The 16,420-nt window shown below is 40.0% G+C and overlaps 2 protein-coding genes and 2 long non-coding RNA genes across 6 annotated transcripts in view; 3 read left to right on the top strand and 1 right to left on the bottom strand.

Moving 5' to 3' along the window:
* Nucleotides 1-16,420, bottom strand: part of AstA-R1 (allatostatin A receptor 1) — a 153,809-nt gene that overhangs the window by 69,623 nt on the left and 67,766 nt on the right. For 2 of the 3 annotated variants that reach the window (XM_089472937.1, XM_089472936.1), the window contains exon 3: nucleotides 11,395-11,429. The exons of the other annotated variant lie outside the window; for it this stretch is intronic. The gene's annotated coding sequence lies outside the window, so the exon portion shown is untranslated. The remainder of the gene's footprint in view (nucleotides 1-11,394; nucleotides 11,430-16,420) is intronic. 3 annotated transcript variants of the gene reach the window in all.
* On the top strand, nucleotides 503-3,504 carry LOC149268049 (uncharacterized). The gene is made up of 3 exons (XR_016271133.1): nucleotides 503-1,330; nucleotides 1,398-1,680; nucleotides 1,747-3,504. It is a non-coding gene; the product is annotated as an uncharacterized LOC149268049 (long non-coding RNA).
* LOC149268048 (uncharacterized) lies at nucleotides 5,802-11,818 on the top strand. Its single transcript, XR_016270824.1, has 3 exons — nucleotides 5,802-6,895; nucleotides 7,014-9,254; nucleotides 9,310-11,818. It is a non-coding gene; the product is annotated as an uncharacterized LOC149268048 (long non-coding RNA).
* Nucleotides 15,019-16,039, top strand: LOC108620183 (uncharacterized). The gene is made up of 2 exons (XM_018017084.2): nucleotides 15,019-15,382; nucleotides 15,451-16,039. Exons 1-2 carry the CDS (start codon nucleotides 15,143-15,145, stop codon nucleotides 15,865-15,867), a joined length of 657 nt encoding a protein of 218 aa, XP_017872573.1. The 5' UTR covers nucleotides 15,019-15,142; the 3' UTR covers nucleotides 15,868-16,039.

Raw genomic sequence — 16,420 nt, 5'->3', positions numbered from 1 at the left:
TCCAGCAAGGCCCTTATCAACTGGCAGTTGGCTAATCAGTGTGTGCGTGTGTGTATCTCTGTGTGTGCTGCACAGTTGGCTGACAACATACTTCCTTATCAGCTAAAACCTAACATAACTAGAACTTGGTCAAAAGTTCGATTATAAGTTGAAATTGTATATCAATACGAATTTATTGTTGCCTTCTTAGAGCTTTGCTGTTTGAGTGTTTTTCGACCACTGTGCCTGACCACGTGGCATGCCCACATACATACATATGTATATGTATGTCCCTCTCTCTGTGTGTGTCTCTTTTTATATTTTCAATTCGACAATTGCGTCGCGATGGCGACGACTTTCAGCTTCATGTGGCTAAGGCTAGAGCCAAGGCATAATCCAACTGCCGCCAGAGCAGACTTCAGTCAGTGATGGCACATAGTATATATAGTATATATGCTTATATAGATGTGCGTGTGCGTGTGCGTGTGTACTGTATAAATACAATTTAGTAATGAAAAATTGGCCCATTTCACACTTGTCGTCCTTAAAGTCCTTTGTTTTCGGCCATTTCGAGAGGCGTCCGTATTGTGGGCGGCAACATGGCTGCCGTTTATAAATCAATTGGATTTGTGTCTTTAAGGATTCTCGCATTTTTTTTTCGCTTTACACACACCCACACACACAGACATACTCACACATATTTATTTTGTATATTACACATTGAGTTTTTATTTGGGACTGGACACATGGCCGGGCTGTGGCTGTGGCTGTGGCGATTTCGTTGCGTTATCAATGCCTGCGCTATCGTGGGTCGTGTCACGGGCTTATATGGGGCACGAGGGGCGCATGAATACAACGACCCATTCGTGCCATCAATAAAAATAACAAACTGAGCATTCGCCGGCCGCTCGAAGAGCTCTCATAGCCCAAGCGATTTTATTTTTATTTTTATCTTTTTTATATGCTTTTTCCTTTCGTTTCCGCTTTTGTTGCTATTTATATTTATATTTTGAAAAAGTCATAACGAACAGTTACATAAATTTGATCGTCTGCAACTTGAATGTATTCCTATCTAGCTTTCAGTTCACTCCAGTTGGGAAACAGCGACTTTGCGCGTTGGGATGGAAGACGCAGATGCTGCGTGTAAAATACAATATATAAGTTAATTGATGGGATGAATTTGATTGAATGTAGCATCAACCGATGTCCACAGCATCAACTAAAACTGAAACCTGAGCTACTTGTGCCTCCTGCCTGATGTCGCGAAGCATTGTGCAGCACGAGAAGCTGTCATGGAATACCTAAAGGCACTGCTTGCATTGATCTTGCAACATGATTCTATGCCTGATCGGTTTGACAACATCTTCTAGCTGGCCAATCGTAGTATATACCATTAACCTCATAGTATTTACTTTTAGTGAGCATGTTGACGGGTCTGCATCAGGAAAGAAAGCATCAGATGGAGCTCTGGAGTGGTCTGTCGTACAACAGTAAAGAGAATATGGTTCATTGAAGGCAGATTCCTGCAGTGATGTTTTGCGCCCCTTGGCATAGTGTTTAGCCAGGACAATGCTATGGATGGCCATCTCCTGCAGCCCTTAGGAATTCAAGATGACCCCCAATGTGAAAGTGATCGAGTAGAGGGATATACGGACGGACGGCTGCAATTATCAATTACCGCAAATTGACCCAAATTATTAGGTAAGAATTCTGAGTGAAATGAGTCTATCTTCGAAACGCAGATCAGTGCAACACAAGATATTGTAGATCGATGACTTAGAAAGCTATCAATATGGTCCATGTGCACAATTCATTATTTCAACTAAACGAAACTGGGCTATAGATGTCAAAGGTTGTAAGACAAGGCTCGCAGCAGGATTAACATACAGTACGATCCGGTTATAACGACGCTCAAGGGACCATCGTTATACCCGGAAGACGCTATAGCCATATAAGTTTACTCATATAAGTTTGCTTGGGGACCAGAATCCTCATCGAAATAATCGTACGAGCGCTATATGCAGAGTCGTTATAGCCGGTTTCTACTGTATATTGAAGAAGTCTGTTGTAATCGTGATCTCAACTGCAAGAGCTGCTTTTCCGATCGGCTTAGTACAGTTTTCCTCTAGAAGTGCTTCATTTAGCTGTACGATATGGGGTTTGCTTAACAATTTCCCGACCACGAAGATTATACTGGGGACATTCAAGTCAAAGACCAGCTCCAATACAATTGAACTATAACAATTATATTATATAAGCCGATTAGTATAATAGAAAGTCTCTATATATGTCTGTCAGTCGAAATGCCAAATGTTCTCTTTCGCTTTTTCAGCCCTATTTACTTTCCCAAGTTCCATGTTGACTCATGGGCTGCGCTACGAACTTCATTTCAGAATTTTGCTTACCTTTTCGACAATGAGTGAAATTTCTATGAATTGCATTTCTTGGGTTTCAGAGTTTTCTTTGAGAACTGGACAATTTTTTCAAAAAATGAATCAATATCTATACCATTTTTTGCAATTATCTCGACAGCGGCAGGAACACGATTATTATAAATAATAAATGAGGGGAAAAAAAGATAAAAGAAATGAGCAAATAGAGCTGAAAGCCAATTGAAAAGAAGGCAAGACCTGCAGCAAAAGAAATTGAATGTCAAATGCGCGACCTTTGCCCGGCGAATAAGAACGCAAATAATTTCCGCTTTGAAAGCGACACAGCGTGGAGTCCAAGTCCACGTCGAAGTCGGAGTGCGAGTGCGAATGCGAGTGCGAGTGGGAGTAGGGGTCGAAGTCCTTTGCCGGGACCTATCCAGGACACTGGACGCTCACATTTACAGGCAGTTTCCGTTTTCTGCTTCCTGTGCAAATATGCGACATGAAAGGACCAAAGAGTTGCAATGCTCTCGAAATGCCAAAGCCTGGGCTAGCCTGTGCCCCAGCTGACATGACTTGAGCCGGGTCATGACCCACTCCCCATTCGCTCCCGCTCCCGCCCGCCCCTGGCACCCACTGTGTCTCTTCTCCTTTCGCTATTTGTGTCCGGGTCCCCGGTGTGCGCCTAGGCGGCTTATTGGTCAGGCATTTGTTCACTGATAAATAGAGTTGAGCCCGCTGTGTGCATATGCCTCTATTAAGAGACCTGCCCCCGTTGCCCCATCATTGCTGACTAAGTCCCCGCACGTGCCACTCTCTCTGTTCGCCAACAACGCTTTGCTTTTTCCCACCGAAAGCGTCAAAATCTCCTTCGAGTCGTGTGTCTCCGGCATCCGCTGACAGCTTACACAATGCTGCGACACGCTCTGCAGTCTACGAAGCAGTTCGATCATTCCGAGAAGTGTGTCAGTTCTGTTTATCTAATAAACATATATGTTATGTATGTATATGTGGACCCATTTGAGGCCAGTTGCTGTGTTTGTAGTCATCGATAAAGCAGTAGAATAGCATTTAGATTGAAATGAGATTTTATGTTACTAAATTCATATATCATCTGTATACATACATATATTTGCATATTGAAATATTTCAATATTTTAAATTTAATTGAAAAATATTATTATATTCATTTTAAAAATGGTTTAACTTTAATATTCAAATATTTTAGCTTTTTAATTTAATGAAATTTTTAAATAATTTTTTATAATTATTTTGAATTCATATATTATTATTTTTATTTAAAAAATGGTTTAACTTTAATATTTCATATTTAACTATTTTAGTTTTAATTTCATTATTTTTTTTTTAATTTTGTATAATTTTTTATATCATGAATAATTTCATATATTATTTTTTTAACTATTTGATGTTTTATTATTTTTAATTTAATTAAAATTTAATATAAATATTTTCTTATTTTATTATTTTATGTAAAATTTTCCTATAGCAATATTTCAATATTTTACTATTTTTATGAGATGAAACGTGTGAAACGTAATACAATTCAAAAAGCAAGAAAAGAATAGAATACATTTTGATAAACAATAAAATTATATGATAGAGTATTTACTCTTCCAAGTCTTTACTAAAACTAAGTCATTTATATACAAATATTTTTTTATGAATAGCTTGTCATGTTTCTGTTTGTTTTGATTTTGTATAACAGCCAGTTGAGATACCCTGTAGCACGAAAGTGGACAACGACAAGCTACACTTGACAGTGAGGCAAAGTGAGCTCTGAAGCGAGTATAGACAGACATATAGAGCGCTCGTTAGACTTGCAAAGCTATCAAGCATTACAATTGTATGTGAATATAGCTTTACTTTTGCTTTCCATTGCTTTCCATTTAGATTCTCTATTCGCCACTCGGTCCATAAAATATTACAGAATATCTATTGGCTGAGCTGTCTGTGAATCGTGTCTCGTTTTATGCCTTTGTTGTTTGTTTCTTGTTGAAGCTTTCCTTTTTTTATGGCATCGTAAACAGCAAATAATACTAAAGAGCCTTGTTTTCGGGGCGGGAGGCGGTTATGAGCAACGCAGCGCGGGGTGGGGCAGTGCGGGGTCTAAGGCTGAGCGCAGCTGGCTAAAAATTTGTTGCTTACTTGCAGGAACCTCAAATTTGTGCACACAACAAGGACTCGAGGCCCTGGACCCTAGCCGAACACATTAAGGCCATGTCTGTTTGTGTGCGTATGTGTATCTATGTTGCTTTTTGCCCGTGTGAATAATAAAATAGTTTCGAGTATCCATTTGCATATTTAAAATGCGAATGGGTAAGGGGCGTGACAAGATGGCACTAAATATTTGCTCAAGCACTAAGCGCTGTCGCCTTCACGATCCGGTGTCCTGCCCTCTGCTTTGTGTCTGCATATGCGTGCGTGTGTGTGTGAGTGGTTACAACTCTTTTTGCATGTGTTCCCATGTCCGCAGCTGCTAATGGCATTTCATTTTGCATCTCCGCCCGCAATACAGAGCCACCCGACCCCTTCAGTTTCACGCCCTCCTCGCCCTTCGCCCCCATCACGTGCGGAGCATTTTGATTTAATTTTTTATGCACTCTCATTAAATAATGGCACGTCAGACAAGCACGTCGGACTGGACTCGGGACCCACGACTATGAGAATACTACACACACACACACACACATACACAGATTATGTTGCAACAGCTGCTCTGACGGTTCCATCATTCTCTCTCTCTTTCGCTCACCCTCGCACTTGTCTCTGTGTATGTTCACTTGGGCCATTTCCCAGCGGAACTTGGATGACCATGTTGATTTAGGTTAGCAGCCACTGAACTAAAATTCTTTCATCAGAAGTCTAGGGAGAGTGAGCCATACACCCACGCTCTGGGCCAAGCCCACTTCCGCCCATCCCCAGCCACTGGCAGTCCCCTCACATACATACACACAGACATACAAATTGTGTGTTTTAATTAACCTCAGTTGAAATTCAAAAGAATGCGCACAAATTTCGCTATCAGTTCACTAAGCAAATATCAAGAGCATAAGTTCCTGTCGAAGGGAGAATGAGACTTTCGTATATTTTTGCAAGATTTTGTATAATTTCTATTCATTAAATTCGCTACGAGTGTGTTAGAGAATTGTGTTATGGAAATACTGAAAAAAATAGTGTTCTTCAAGGTCAAATAGATGTGGTTTATCTAGTAACTTTCTCTAAACCAGTTGCCCTTGACTAGGACAATAAAAAATTAAAAATTTATAAAAAAAATTGGCATAGCAATATTTAAAACTTCTCGAATTTAATTTGAATAAATATTTTGTAATTTAAGAATTAACAGAACATTTTTTATTACTGATTACATTTTATTTATAAAATAACATAATATTTATTATGAATACAATATGAATGTTTTCACTATGCTTCTTATAGCTACGCTGTGTATGTGTGTGTGCTGGAGACTGATTGATTAAGCGCTCTCAATCTCTCTTGCTAGAGGCTCTACTATTTGATATATGACAGATATATACATACATATGTATAAGATATAAGTCAAAATTTATTTCCTTCACCCTTAAAAATAGATATTTAAGACTCTTCAAATATATTCCTATGGACTATATAAGTATATTTATACGACGCATCTCCACTAATAAACTAATACATGAGCCTGTTGTCTTGCTGTGCCAATGCCTGATTGGCTCCTATTGTTGCAATAGTATTGGTGCCAGACTCTCAGAGCTTATATTGATTTGATGTAACATATTATCCGAGTGAGTTTGTGGCTTGCCTGCACGCTCCAATGAAAAAGAGAGACAAAGATAGCTGTTGCTGAACGTTGTCCGGAGGGTTAGTGAGTGAGAGCGAGATGGCTATTGAAACCATTCGATCAGGTTCGCTGTGAATTTCACTGGACCAGGGGTGTCATTTTAGCTTTTTTCCCGTCAGATCTGGCTTTATTTGAAGTCCCAATGCGGGAAAAATTTGAAAACGGCGGGTTGCGGGAATTCTGGCTTTAAAAAAATTAATTTAGCTCTATTTTAGCTTTATTTAATTTTCATTTACTTATTTTGATTTATTTTTTTCTTATCGCTGTCAACACAAAAAATCATTAATACAAGTATCGATACATGATTTTATATCATACAATCTATAGAAATCATTTCGTGGTATGAGCAACAGGTCTCGTGTGTCAACAAAAAAACACTAACGTGCACGAATTGGATGGGCACAGAAAGAAAAAATTGATTTTGGGCAAACTCCAACAAAAACCACAGCAACAACCAACAGCACTTTTCCTCTATGTGGCAAATCACACATTAATTGCTCTCATCAACAACCTAGGTACTCTCCGCCAAACAAAATTATGCGACTGCATGAGCGTTTAGCGATTTAAACTACACCGTACTAAATGTACAACATAATTAAACATTCGTTGGCTCCTCATTTTCTGGAAGAAATAAGATTGGAAGCGTTAAATTTATTTTGGTTTTGGACAAATCAAGTGACAAAGCGGCTTGGTAAATAACAATTATTTATTAAACACCTGACCTCTCTTTAAAAGATTGAATACTTTATAATTTGTATATATGTATATGCATATACATATATCTATAATTTCTATGTTAATGGTCTTAGGTGTCGTTATTAAATACGTCTCTGTTGAGAGTGGAGTGATGATTTCGACGTTCCTGATTTGAATATTTCTCTTGAAAGTGGAGATATAGTTGAAGGAATCAAACAAAACAAATGAATAATCATAAATGAATTTAATTAAGAAAATAGTGTTTTTTAAACCCAGCTTTTATTTTGGCTTATTTTTTCCTGAATTTAGCTTCTTTTAGCTTCTTTTTTTTGCCAATCTGGCTCTATTTGCTCGAAAAATTATGACAGCACTGCACTGGACAAAGAGAGAGCGACAAGAAGCTGGCATACTGGAAAGGCACAGTTTGAGAGGCAGTGCACTGGGTATTCTTTGTTGGATTTACAGTTGCTCAAAGATGTTACTCATTCTGAGCATTTGAATATATAATATATATATTATTTAATAATAATTTAAACAATATTTATCTTATATATTTTAGAAATCATTTAATAACTTCTGAAGTAATTGATGCAAATACTTTCTGTCAAATATTTCAGGTTTAAAGAAGTGAATTCAACTAACTAGCCGAATAAATATATCACTGAGTCAGATGGAAGGAACTTTGAATTGAATGTTTGAATATATGTGAATGTTGTTTGGGGGCTAATTAGTAATTTGTAATTGGAGCTCAGTTTGCAAATTAGTTGGGTAATTCTTAAGTTCGCTCGTGGGCATATTGAGAATGTTGCACGAAACTCATAACGAACTATTTAGAGCCAAGAGAGAAACTTTCAATTATTAATTTGCGAATGTAAGTGCTTTGTTTTATTTGTTTTGTTTGCGATGGCTGTTGCTGGCTGTGCCGACTGCCTGAAGGCACTGGCACTGGTAGAAAGTTAGACATTCTCTGCAAACGAGTATAATTAAAAATCGCCAGCTTAGAGTGTGACACAGCGAGAGAGAGAGAGAGAGAGAAAGAGAGAGAGAGACACACACAAGTGTAAAATGAGGATTGTTTACTATAATAAAAGGCAAGAAATACAAATTTCAAGAGTATTAAAAATAAATTACAAACTTCTTGGCACACACACACCCACCCACATTGAAAGGACGCACACATATACACAATGGAAAAACAAGAACAAACAGTTTAAAAGTAAGCAGTGAGAACTTTCACCTTGCAAACATTGCCATTAGCTCGCCGAGAGCTGAGCTGAGTCGGATCCAGTCCACAGGCCACAGAACGACGACAATGCGGGATTATGGCACAGAAATAAACGACCGAATCATTGGACAACACACAAGTAACAACTATGCGCGCATGTTCATTCGGATGACACATAATAGCATAAAGGGTTTACAGAGCTTAAGGGGTGTTTCCTGTGACGAGGCGGTCAAAGGACAACTCACTCTTCCCCTACTTCTCTGAGCGGTATGAGAGCTACAGTTGCTTAGAGAAATCTCTTTTAAAGTAGCATTTGAAATGCAGACATTTTAAGGCAATGAAAACAAATACCAATACTTTACTAATATTAAAGCAAGCTTGATAAGGTAAAGTGAAGGAAGCAGTGAGTTTTTATACCCGATTGGGAAACCAAACTATGTATGACTTATTATGAATTTTCTTTAATTAACAATAATTTTTTATAAATCTTGTAGCTCTTTCGAATCAAGGATCTATATGAAGCAGGACTTTTATGTTCAGGACGCAATAATGAAAGCATCGATGAACTATAGCGTTCTATGCTGCACTACGACGAGTGAGTTACTGCGATCTATACTGCATGCAGATGCTTGACTTATAATACCTTAAGCTGAACGGCTCTCATTCTCTGAGAAACTTCCCAATGGTGCGATCAGTTGAATGAGAACAACGATCTATGCGACACTCAGAAGCGTGAGCTACTGGGATCTACTCTATTTCCGATCACTCCAGAATGTGAGCAACAGTGCTCTAATATGATCTATGCTGAATTGATCGTCGCTCTCCTTACGCTCGCTCTTCCTATGTGGATTCACTTTCTGAATGAAGACGAAATTGAAACTCAAGGCGACGCATCGCGACGGGACACTGAGAGAAGACGCTGATGAGAATACTGGATCTCTGTATCAAAAGAAGAATCCCATAAGTTTTGGTTTCCTGCTCACATGAATAGAATACTACGATGACGTAGACGTACTCTGGACCAGCTCTTCCACATTACTGTGCACCAATAGACATGAGTCTACAGCATCTAATGCAGTCTGCCTATTCAAAAGGTGACAATTATAGCTCGTAACTGTAAGCGTTCCATGTAAGTATATGCTTAAAAATATCAGATATTGCAATAAAAAAATATTGGATTTCAGCTCATCAAAGGCGCACTACATAAAAGGGGACCCTCGCATGAAGCAGACACTCGGTTAACTATGGAGGGGAAATAACAAATTTGTATCATTATCATCTGGAGCGTTAAGATCTTAAAGCATAGAAACAGCTGGAAAGTCTATTCAAATGAAGTGCTTGGGGGACAGGGCAGCTGACGGCAGCTCACCTTGACCCCAGGCATGAGTTTGAGTTTGATTTTGACGTTGGTGCGGCATGGGCGGGCGGTTGTTTTGCTTACGCTGGGCGTGGGCGTGGGCGTAGGCGTGGGTGTGGGTGTCGGTGTGAAAGGTTCGATGCCAGGGATGCATAATTAAATAAAAGTATCCGCTTACGAGAGCGTCCGATGTCATTTATTATGATTACGTGCACATGATGCCGACAGTTGATGCCGTTTCATGCCTACAGCCTTATGCCCATATCGTGTGCCTCCTGCCCTTCGGTCGCTTGGCCTTTCGGTCGCAGGTGTCGATGGACCCAACCGATTTGGCGTTACTTATGAGCAGGGGGCACACAAACGATTCGATCTTAAAGTTTTTACGATGCCACTGCTGCTAACGGCAGCAACAAAAACTTCTTAATCGCACCCACTCCCTACATCGTCCGGTCTCTCTCCCCCACATGCCACCCGTCGAGGCTTTAGGTACTGCATTAATTTAATCGGCATGTCATTTCATGTCGAAAGTTTTGTTTTACTCCTTTTAGCGGGCTATATAAAATGCCTTTGGCTTTGTGTGTGTAGCCAAACCCACAGGCTTCCCACATCCTACATCTCCACCTCCAGCTGCTCCTCATCCTCGTCCCTGTCGTGGTCGCCCAAGTCACCTGTCACTGGGCTGCTTTGTACTCTACGTCCTGCCAATCAGAGGAGCCAGCGTCGCCTTTGTTGGCGTTAAATGAGCTGAAGTGGCAGCGAAAATTGCTATATGCCGAGGCAGAGGGCTGCAGGCGAATGAGCCGGCAGCTTCGACTGACAGTCGACTCACACCCATACTCATGGTTAGTACCTGCATACAGTGTGTGTGTGTGTGTACAAGTGTATGTGTGATGCATGTGGTGCAGCGCTGTTTGATTGACATTTTGCGTTAAAGCTGTCGCATTGACTCTGACCCGACAATCGCTCAATTCGCTTGAGCACACTGAGCGTCTGCAGTCAACACACAGCAGTGCTTTAATTAATGACTACGTGCTCCACTACCAATGCAATTCTTCCAACAGAATATGCAGAAAACACCCAAGCACTTTTATCTTTAACTTTAAATTGCAGACGTTTGACATAATAATTATGTCCACATTTGTTGTAATCTTAGTTGCTTCAGCCTTAACTTTTCTTTTTTACTTATTTTCTGCCATTTCTAAATTTTCTTTTATTAAATTTCCAGCACGTGAAATTAATAACACAACCTGCTTTCTTAGTTTTGCAATTCGCGATTGCGATTGGCTTCTACTTTTGTAGTAGTATCAGTGCCTGGGAGCTTGAATTGAGTTACTGTAAAATATTATCCGAGCGAGCTTGCGTATTAGCTGCACTCTTCCCATTTACAGCTTGTGGTAAATTCTAATTCACATTATTTGGGGGAGAGTGAAAGAGACAACGATAGCTATTGCTGAACTTAGTAGCGGGAGACCCTGAGTGTAGGCGAGATGGCTATTGAAACCATTTGATCAGGCCCGCTATAAGTGTTAGTAGACGAATCGAAGGCGACTAGAGAATGGAATGGAATGGCAATTGGAAGAGCACATTGTCAAGCAATTGTAAAGGTGTTAAATGGGAAAAAGTTAAAGTACGGTTATTTTGAAGCCATCTAAAACAAATTGATGCCAATTAACTGAGTGCGTAACTTGGAAAAAATTTACATTGATGATCAAGTTTGAGCCTGATAGTGATTTTTTATACCTGCGATTAGCAACTATTTAACAAATGGGAGTGGATAACATTGCTCCAATTGAAATTTGTTCTTTGAAATTTTTAATATATTCCAGCTTGAGCAGCAAATGCATTGCAATCAAAAACACCTTTTAATTAGTTAAAAGAGTAATTGGGTAACAAAAACATTTGCTGAACTTACCTTCAATCCCAATTGCACACAGCTTTCAACGAGAACTGCAAAAGCAATAAAAATGCAAAGGTTACCGATTACAAGTTTATTTCAAAATGTTTGTAAATTATTTGGGGCAACAATAAAGAGCCGACTGACCTAGTTTCACTATTTGCAATAAACTCTCATCCGATTTACATTAAAACTGTTTTTGGCTGCACAATTGAACTGCATTTGATTGGCTAGCCAGTTGGACCGGCTATTCAGCATTTAATAGATTTCTAACGCGTATTGATGATAAAGCCGGAATAGAGCAAACTTAATGATTAATGAGACGATAGCTGAATAAATACAATAACTGTAAATCACTGTACATTGTATATGTGTGCATGTATGTATGTATGTTTTGCATGCATGTGGCATGCATCATGTAAGCCCGATATCAATGCGTTCCCTGGGGCACTGTTTAATGTCACTGACAAGTTAAAAACGCGTGTAAAGGGCACACAACAAATATTGCGTATACGCCACGTGGAGCGCCTCGCATTATTGCTTTTCGCTATATGAAATGGGACATGGCTGCCATAATTAAGCAATAATATTTTGCTTCTCTCTTGCTGCGACTATGAAAGCATTTAACCTACTTTAAAATTTATTCCCGACTCGCTTGGCTGAAAAGTTGATTCTGATAAATTTCATTATCTATGTATATTAACTTGTTATTTTAAATATTTATTTTTATTTTATTCCTATGAAGCCCAATCAAAAGAAGATTATTGAGCTTTCGTTGCGCATATATATTCCATGGAATCGCTCGGATTGTTCACACTTTTAGCTAATTAGCCCGCTATGGCAGCTGAACTTCTCAAGAAATATATATTCAAGCGAGACTTCGAATTCCTGTTAATAATAATAAATGCTTTCACTCAGAGAATTTCCTTTGAATTAAATTTGTTTAATTATCAACTCGCAACTAACTGTTAACCGAAATATAATCATACTCAATCGTTTCGTTCTGAGGAAGAGACTTCGAATCTTTTATTTTTAGTTTTCGGTTGAGCGCCTTGAGTTAAATTTGGAATGTGCACTCGAAATATGGAACTACTTAACTAACTAGTTGCAGACTCATGAATAGTTGCTTGCCCAAAACACATTCAATTGATTTTGCATCGTTAAGGAGTATACTGCAGTCAGTAGCAGCCGTCTGACACGCTGTCACTTATTTTCACTTAAGATAATCAAATTCTAACCGAAATCAATCAAAAAATATTTGACTTTGTCAAGATTTTTGCCCAAGTTCAATAAGTTACCTAAGTCAATTGCCAAAGTCTCAGCAAAAGTCACTCACACCGACTGTTCTAGGTGAATCCCCTTCAAATATGTGTGCGTGTGTAATTGAGCGTGAGCGTGCCTGTATCTGTGTGTGTGCGCGTGTGTGTGATTGCATAGCAATGTTTGCTCACATCATTAAGAAGTTGTAAGTGCAACCGCAATATGCTATTTGCCAGATGCAAATGAGTTCGCACTTATGGCCTTCATGGCAATGGGGGCGTGGCGGCAGCCAACTGACCAGCTGCGCCAGTTGGGCAAGGCATGTTGTTGCGGTAAGCCAAACTATTTATGTGCCGCATTAAATGGCGGAAACTTGTGTGTGGCCAAATTGCGGGTACGGCCTAATAGAAAATTGTGTGCCGTGTCGCTGGACGTAAGGCAGCTGTGGGCGCTGTGGGCGCAGTGGGCGCAGTGGGCACTGTGGCCGCTGTGGACGGCACTTGGAGTCACGTTATGATGCCTCTTTTGGTGTCTTGTTATGAGAACGAAATGGCGAATCTGTGGCAGCTGTGAAATATGAGCGCACGTATGGCGCAGGACAATAAAAAACGCTCGGTCCGGCAGCAGCACAAGCTGTATAAGAGCAATTCCAAATATGGGCACAATGTGGGCATGCACACACAAAGAGAGAGGGACACACACACACACACACACACATACACACACTCATATATGCATATTCACAGTTAGCCAGACGACAACCAAATTTCGCTCGTTGCATGGCGCGCCATGACTTTATTAGAATTGCAGCTTTGTTTGCTCGAATGAAAGTTTTTGCCATTTCTCATGGTTGTCGCGCTATTTACATACATCGCCCACGCCAGCAGAGGGGGGAGGGGGGGGGGAGCGGGAGAGAGAGTGCGAGAGCGAGCATATTTTCCTAGCTGCATTCAATTTATTTAGCAAAATATTTGAGTTTGTCTGCGAGCCAGGGGCATTGCAACACCACGAAGTTGGCGAGCTGCAACTTGGCGACAGACACGCAAAGTGAGTGGGCGAGTGCGAAAGTGAGTGATGGGACTGCAACCAAGTCGAATATAGCTTTCGAATAGTTGTAGCCACGCAGCACTTGTGACTGCAACAATAGAGTAAATGAAAGCAATTGTTAAAGCTATTTTATGGCTATTTTAGAATGCGAAGGAACATTAAATAGCTGAGTTTATATCTGAAACAAATGTATTCTAGCTGAATGAATATATCCATATATACGAGAGAAGTATATGAGAAGGATCTATGATTGAAAAATATAGCTATATAACGAAGAAATATTAAAGTGAGGTAGCAGTTCAATGATATGATACGTATCAGAGATATATACGAACGAATCATACCTTAAAAAATATCTCTCTATAGATAAATAAAAGAGCTATCGTTATGAGTGAATATTCCTATACAACTGAGAAATATAAGAGAAAAAACATAAATGAATGATGTCCCACATATCAGAGAAAGATCATAGTTGTATGAATATCTCTGCATATCAGAGAATATCAGCGATAAGCAGTAATTGAATGAATATGCCTATATATCAGACAATATAGGCCAACGATAGTAGTGGCTTGAATATCGCTATATAGCAAGTAAATATCTGAGAAAGATCTTTATAGAGAGAATACACCTGAGTGTAGTTTTATGAGTAATATCAGAGGAAGATCATAATTGAATGATAATCTCTATGTATCAGGGAGAGATCATAGTAGTAAAATAGTAAATCACTGCATATCAGAGAATATCGTTGATAAAGAGTAATTGACTGAATATCTTGATATGTGTATATTAAATATTTCAAGCTTGTATGGCTTACGAGATATCTGCGTTTAAGCAGACGGAGCCGTGCAGGGCCAGATCGACTCAGCTCTTGCCCCTCCTCTCCAGATTTCGCATTTTTAACGGCTTCAGGGCGTGAAATCCCAGATTGTATGCAATATGAAATACCGATACTTTGCTTAGGCCAGTGGGGAACGCTGCGCATGAGTCTATAGTAATCCAGGGCATCTGTGGTCGAGCTTCAGTAAATAAACTTGAATATATCTATGTTCTTTTTACGCAATAGGCGAGTATAAGGGCCCAGGAGTGCAGGGTTGATGTGCGATGCAAAGCCAGCTCGATTGAAATGTAGCTTTTCGATTAGATCTGGTTCGCTACAGAGTGAAATCGAACCGAGTAAAAAGTATCGCTTACGGCAATGCCTATGTGTACAGCGTTGCCAGATTCGATGCTTTCCCGTCAAATTGTAAACTGAATCACATTTTCAGCAAAAACATTTCGAGTCGCAGCAGGCCTTGGAAAGCGAGACTATATAAGGCTTGCTTCCGGATTTTGGAGCTCATTTAAAATTACGCATCGAACGCTTTCGGACTATTTCAAATTTCTCAAAAATTGTAATTTTTTTTTATTTTTTTTATTTTTTTTACTACAATTCGTCCCCGTGAAAGAATACCAAAATATGATGCATTTTAAAAAACTTTTGGAATTGTGGACCAACGAGGTCGTAGTGGATGCCCAAGATAACATCATGCATACATCCACTTGCCGTCAGTGGCCCAAATCGTGCTGGATATTTGTGAAGAGCATGTCCGTGATGCAGGCCCTGGGCATGGATCGACATCAGTTTCTGTGGTTCTCGATGACATTAATGGTGATTTCCGGATTTTTATTGACCTATATGTACAAGCGTAATATTTTCGTAAGTGCTTCGAATGGCCGCTGGCCCCGAGCCCAATAGGCAACCCAATTTTTCTTTTTTCTTTGCAGAAATTAAGGCAGCAGCTGATGCTCGAGCAGCAGTACAACCAGTGGCGCTACGAGATGAGCATGGACAATTTGCTAACCAACATGGGCATGAAGCGAGACGCCGAGCTTCCCGACGCTACCTGTAGCGACACTCAGCTTTCGATCGGTGCCTTGTCGCAGAACGACACCAGAAAGTCGCATTCCTTTACCGCCTCTCCGCGGAATGCCTTGGACATGGACGACACCAGTTCCGGGGAGACTAACTTGTCGCGCAGCCAATCGACTCAGACTGTAAGCAATCGCGCACGCTTGCCGGGCAACCAGGCCAACAGAGCCAGGCAGTTCGCTCAGCTTCCGGTCAATGAGAGGGGCAAATATTCGCAGCAGCTAACTGCTATGATCGCGCGCAGTAAGAAGACTCCAATCTGGCGCCATTAATTGACCAATAACAAGGCTAGTTAAGTTGTTTAGATTTTCATAGTTTTTTCCTCTTCTTTTTTTTTTGATAGACAATTGACATATTCCAGATGACAGTTACTCCAATGTATAGTCATAGTCACATTCATTTCCATGTTCGATTTTAAATGATAAAAATTAGTTGCAGCTACGAGCCGAATGTCGTTTTTCTTTTAACTTGTGCGGGAATTAAAACAAATTTAGAGTGCATAAATTGGGTTTGAGCTAGTTGCACGACAGATATATCAACTCTGCATCCCTCTACTGGGCCAAGGGGCGAGCACACCGGAGAGCTGCCTGTCCGGATGTTTCCCTTGGCTCCTCACTTTTGATAGAAGGCTGACTGGGAAAGCGTATTTAAGCCAGGCGACCACAGTGTGCACGGTCAAAGACAGGTATGAACTTTGCAGTCGGGAGCTACCGACTGCAGAACACTCAGTCATGGTCATATAGACATTTCCATTTCGCTACGCCCTCAAAGGATTAAGATACATATGTGTATGTATGTATTCGACATAGCTTTTATATACAGGGC

Source organism: Drosophila arizonae, chromosome X (assembly GCF_054131065.1).
Source record: "Drosophila arizonae isolate 15081-1271.41 chromosome X, UAZ_ARI_1.0, whole genome shotgun sequence".
Taxonomy (NCBI): Eukaryota; Metazoa; Arthropoda; class Insecta; order Diptera; family Drosophilidae; genus Drosophila; species Drosophila arizonae.
This window is presented reverse-complemented; position numbering and strand designations above follow the sequence as displayed.

What these genes read in the sequence shown, in the direction of transcription:
- LOC108620183 (XM_018017084.2), top strand. Translation starts at nt 15,143, where the DNA reads ATGATGCATTTTAAAAAACTTTTGGAATTGTGGACCAACGAGGTCGTA. An exon ending in TGTACAAGCGTAATATTTTC is followed by an intron (nt 15,383 to 15,450) that starts GTAAGTGCTTCG and finishes TTTTCTTTGCAG; the next exon opens with AAATTAAGGCAGCAGCTGAT.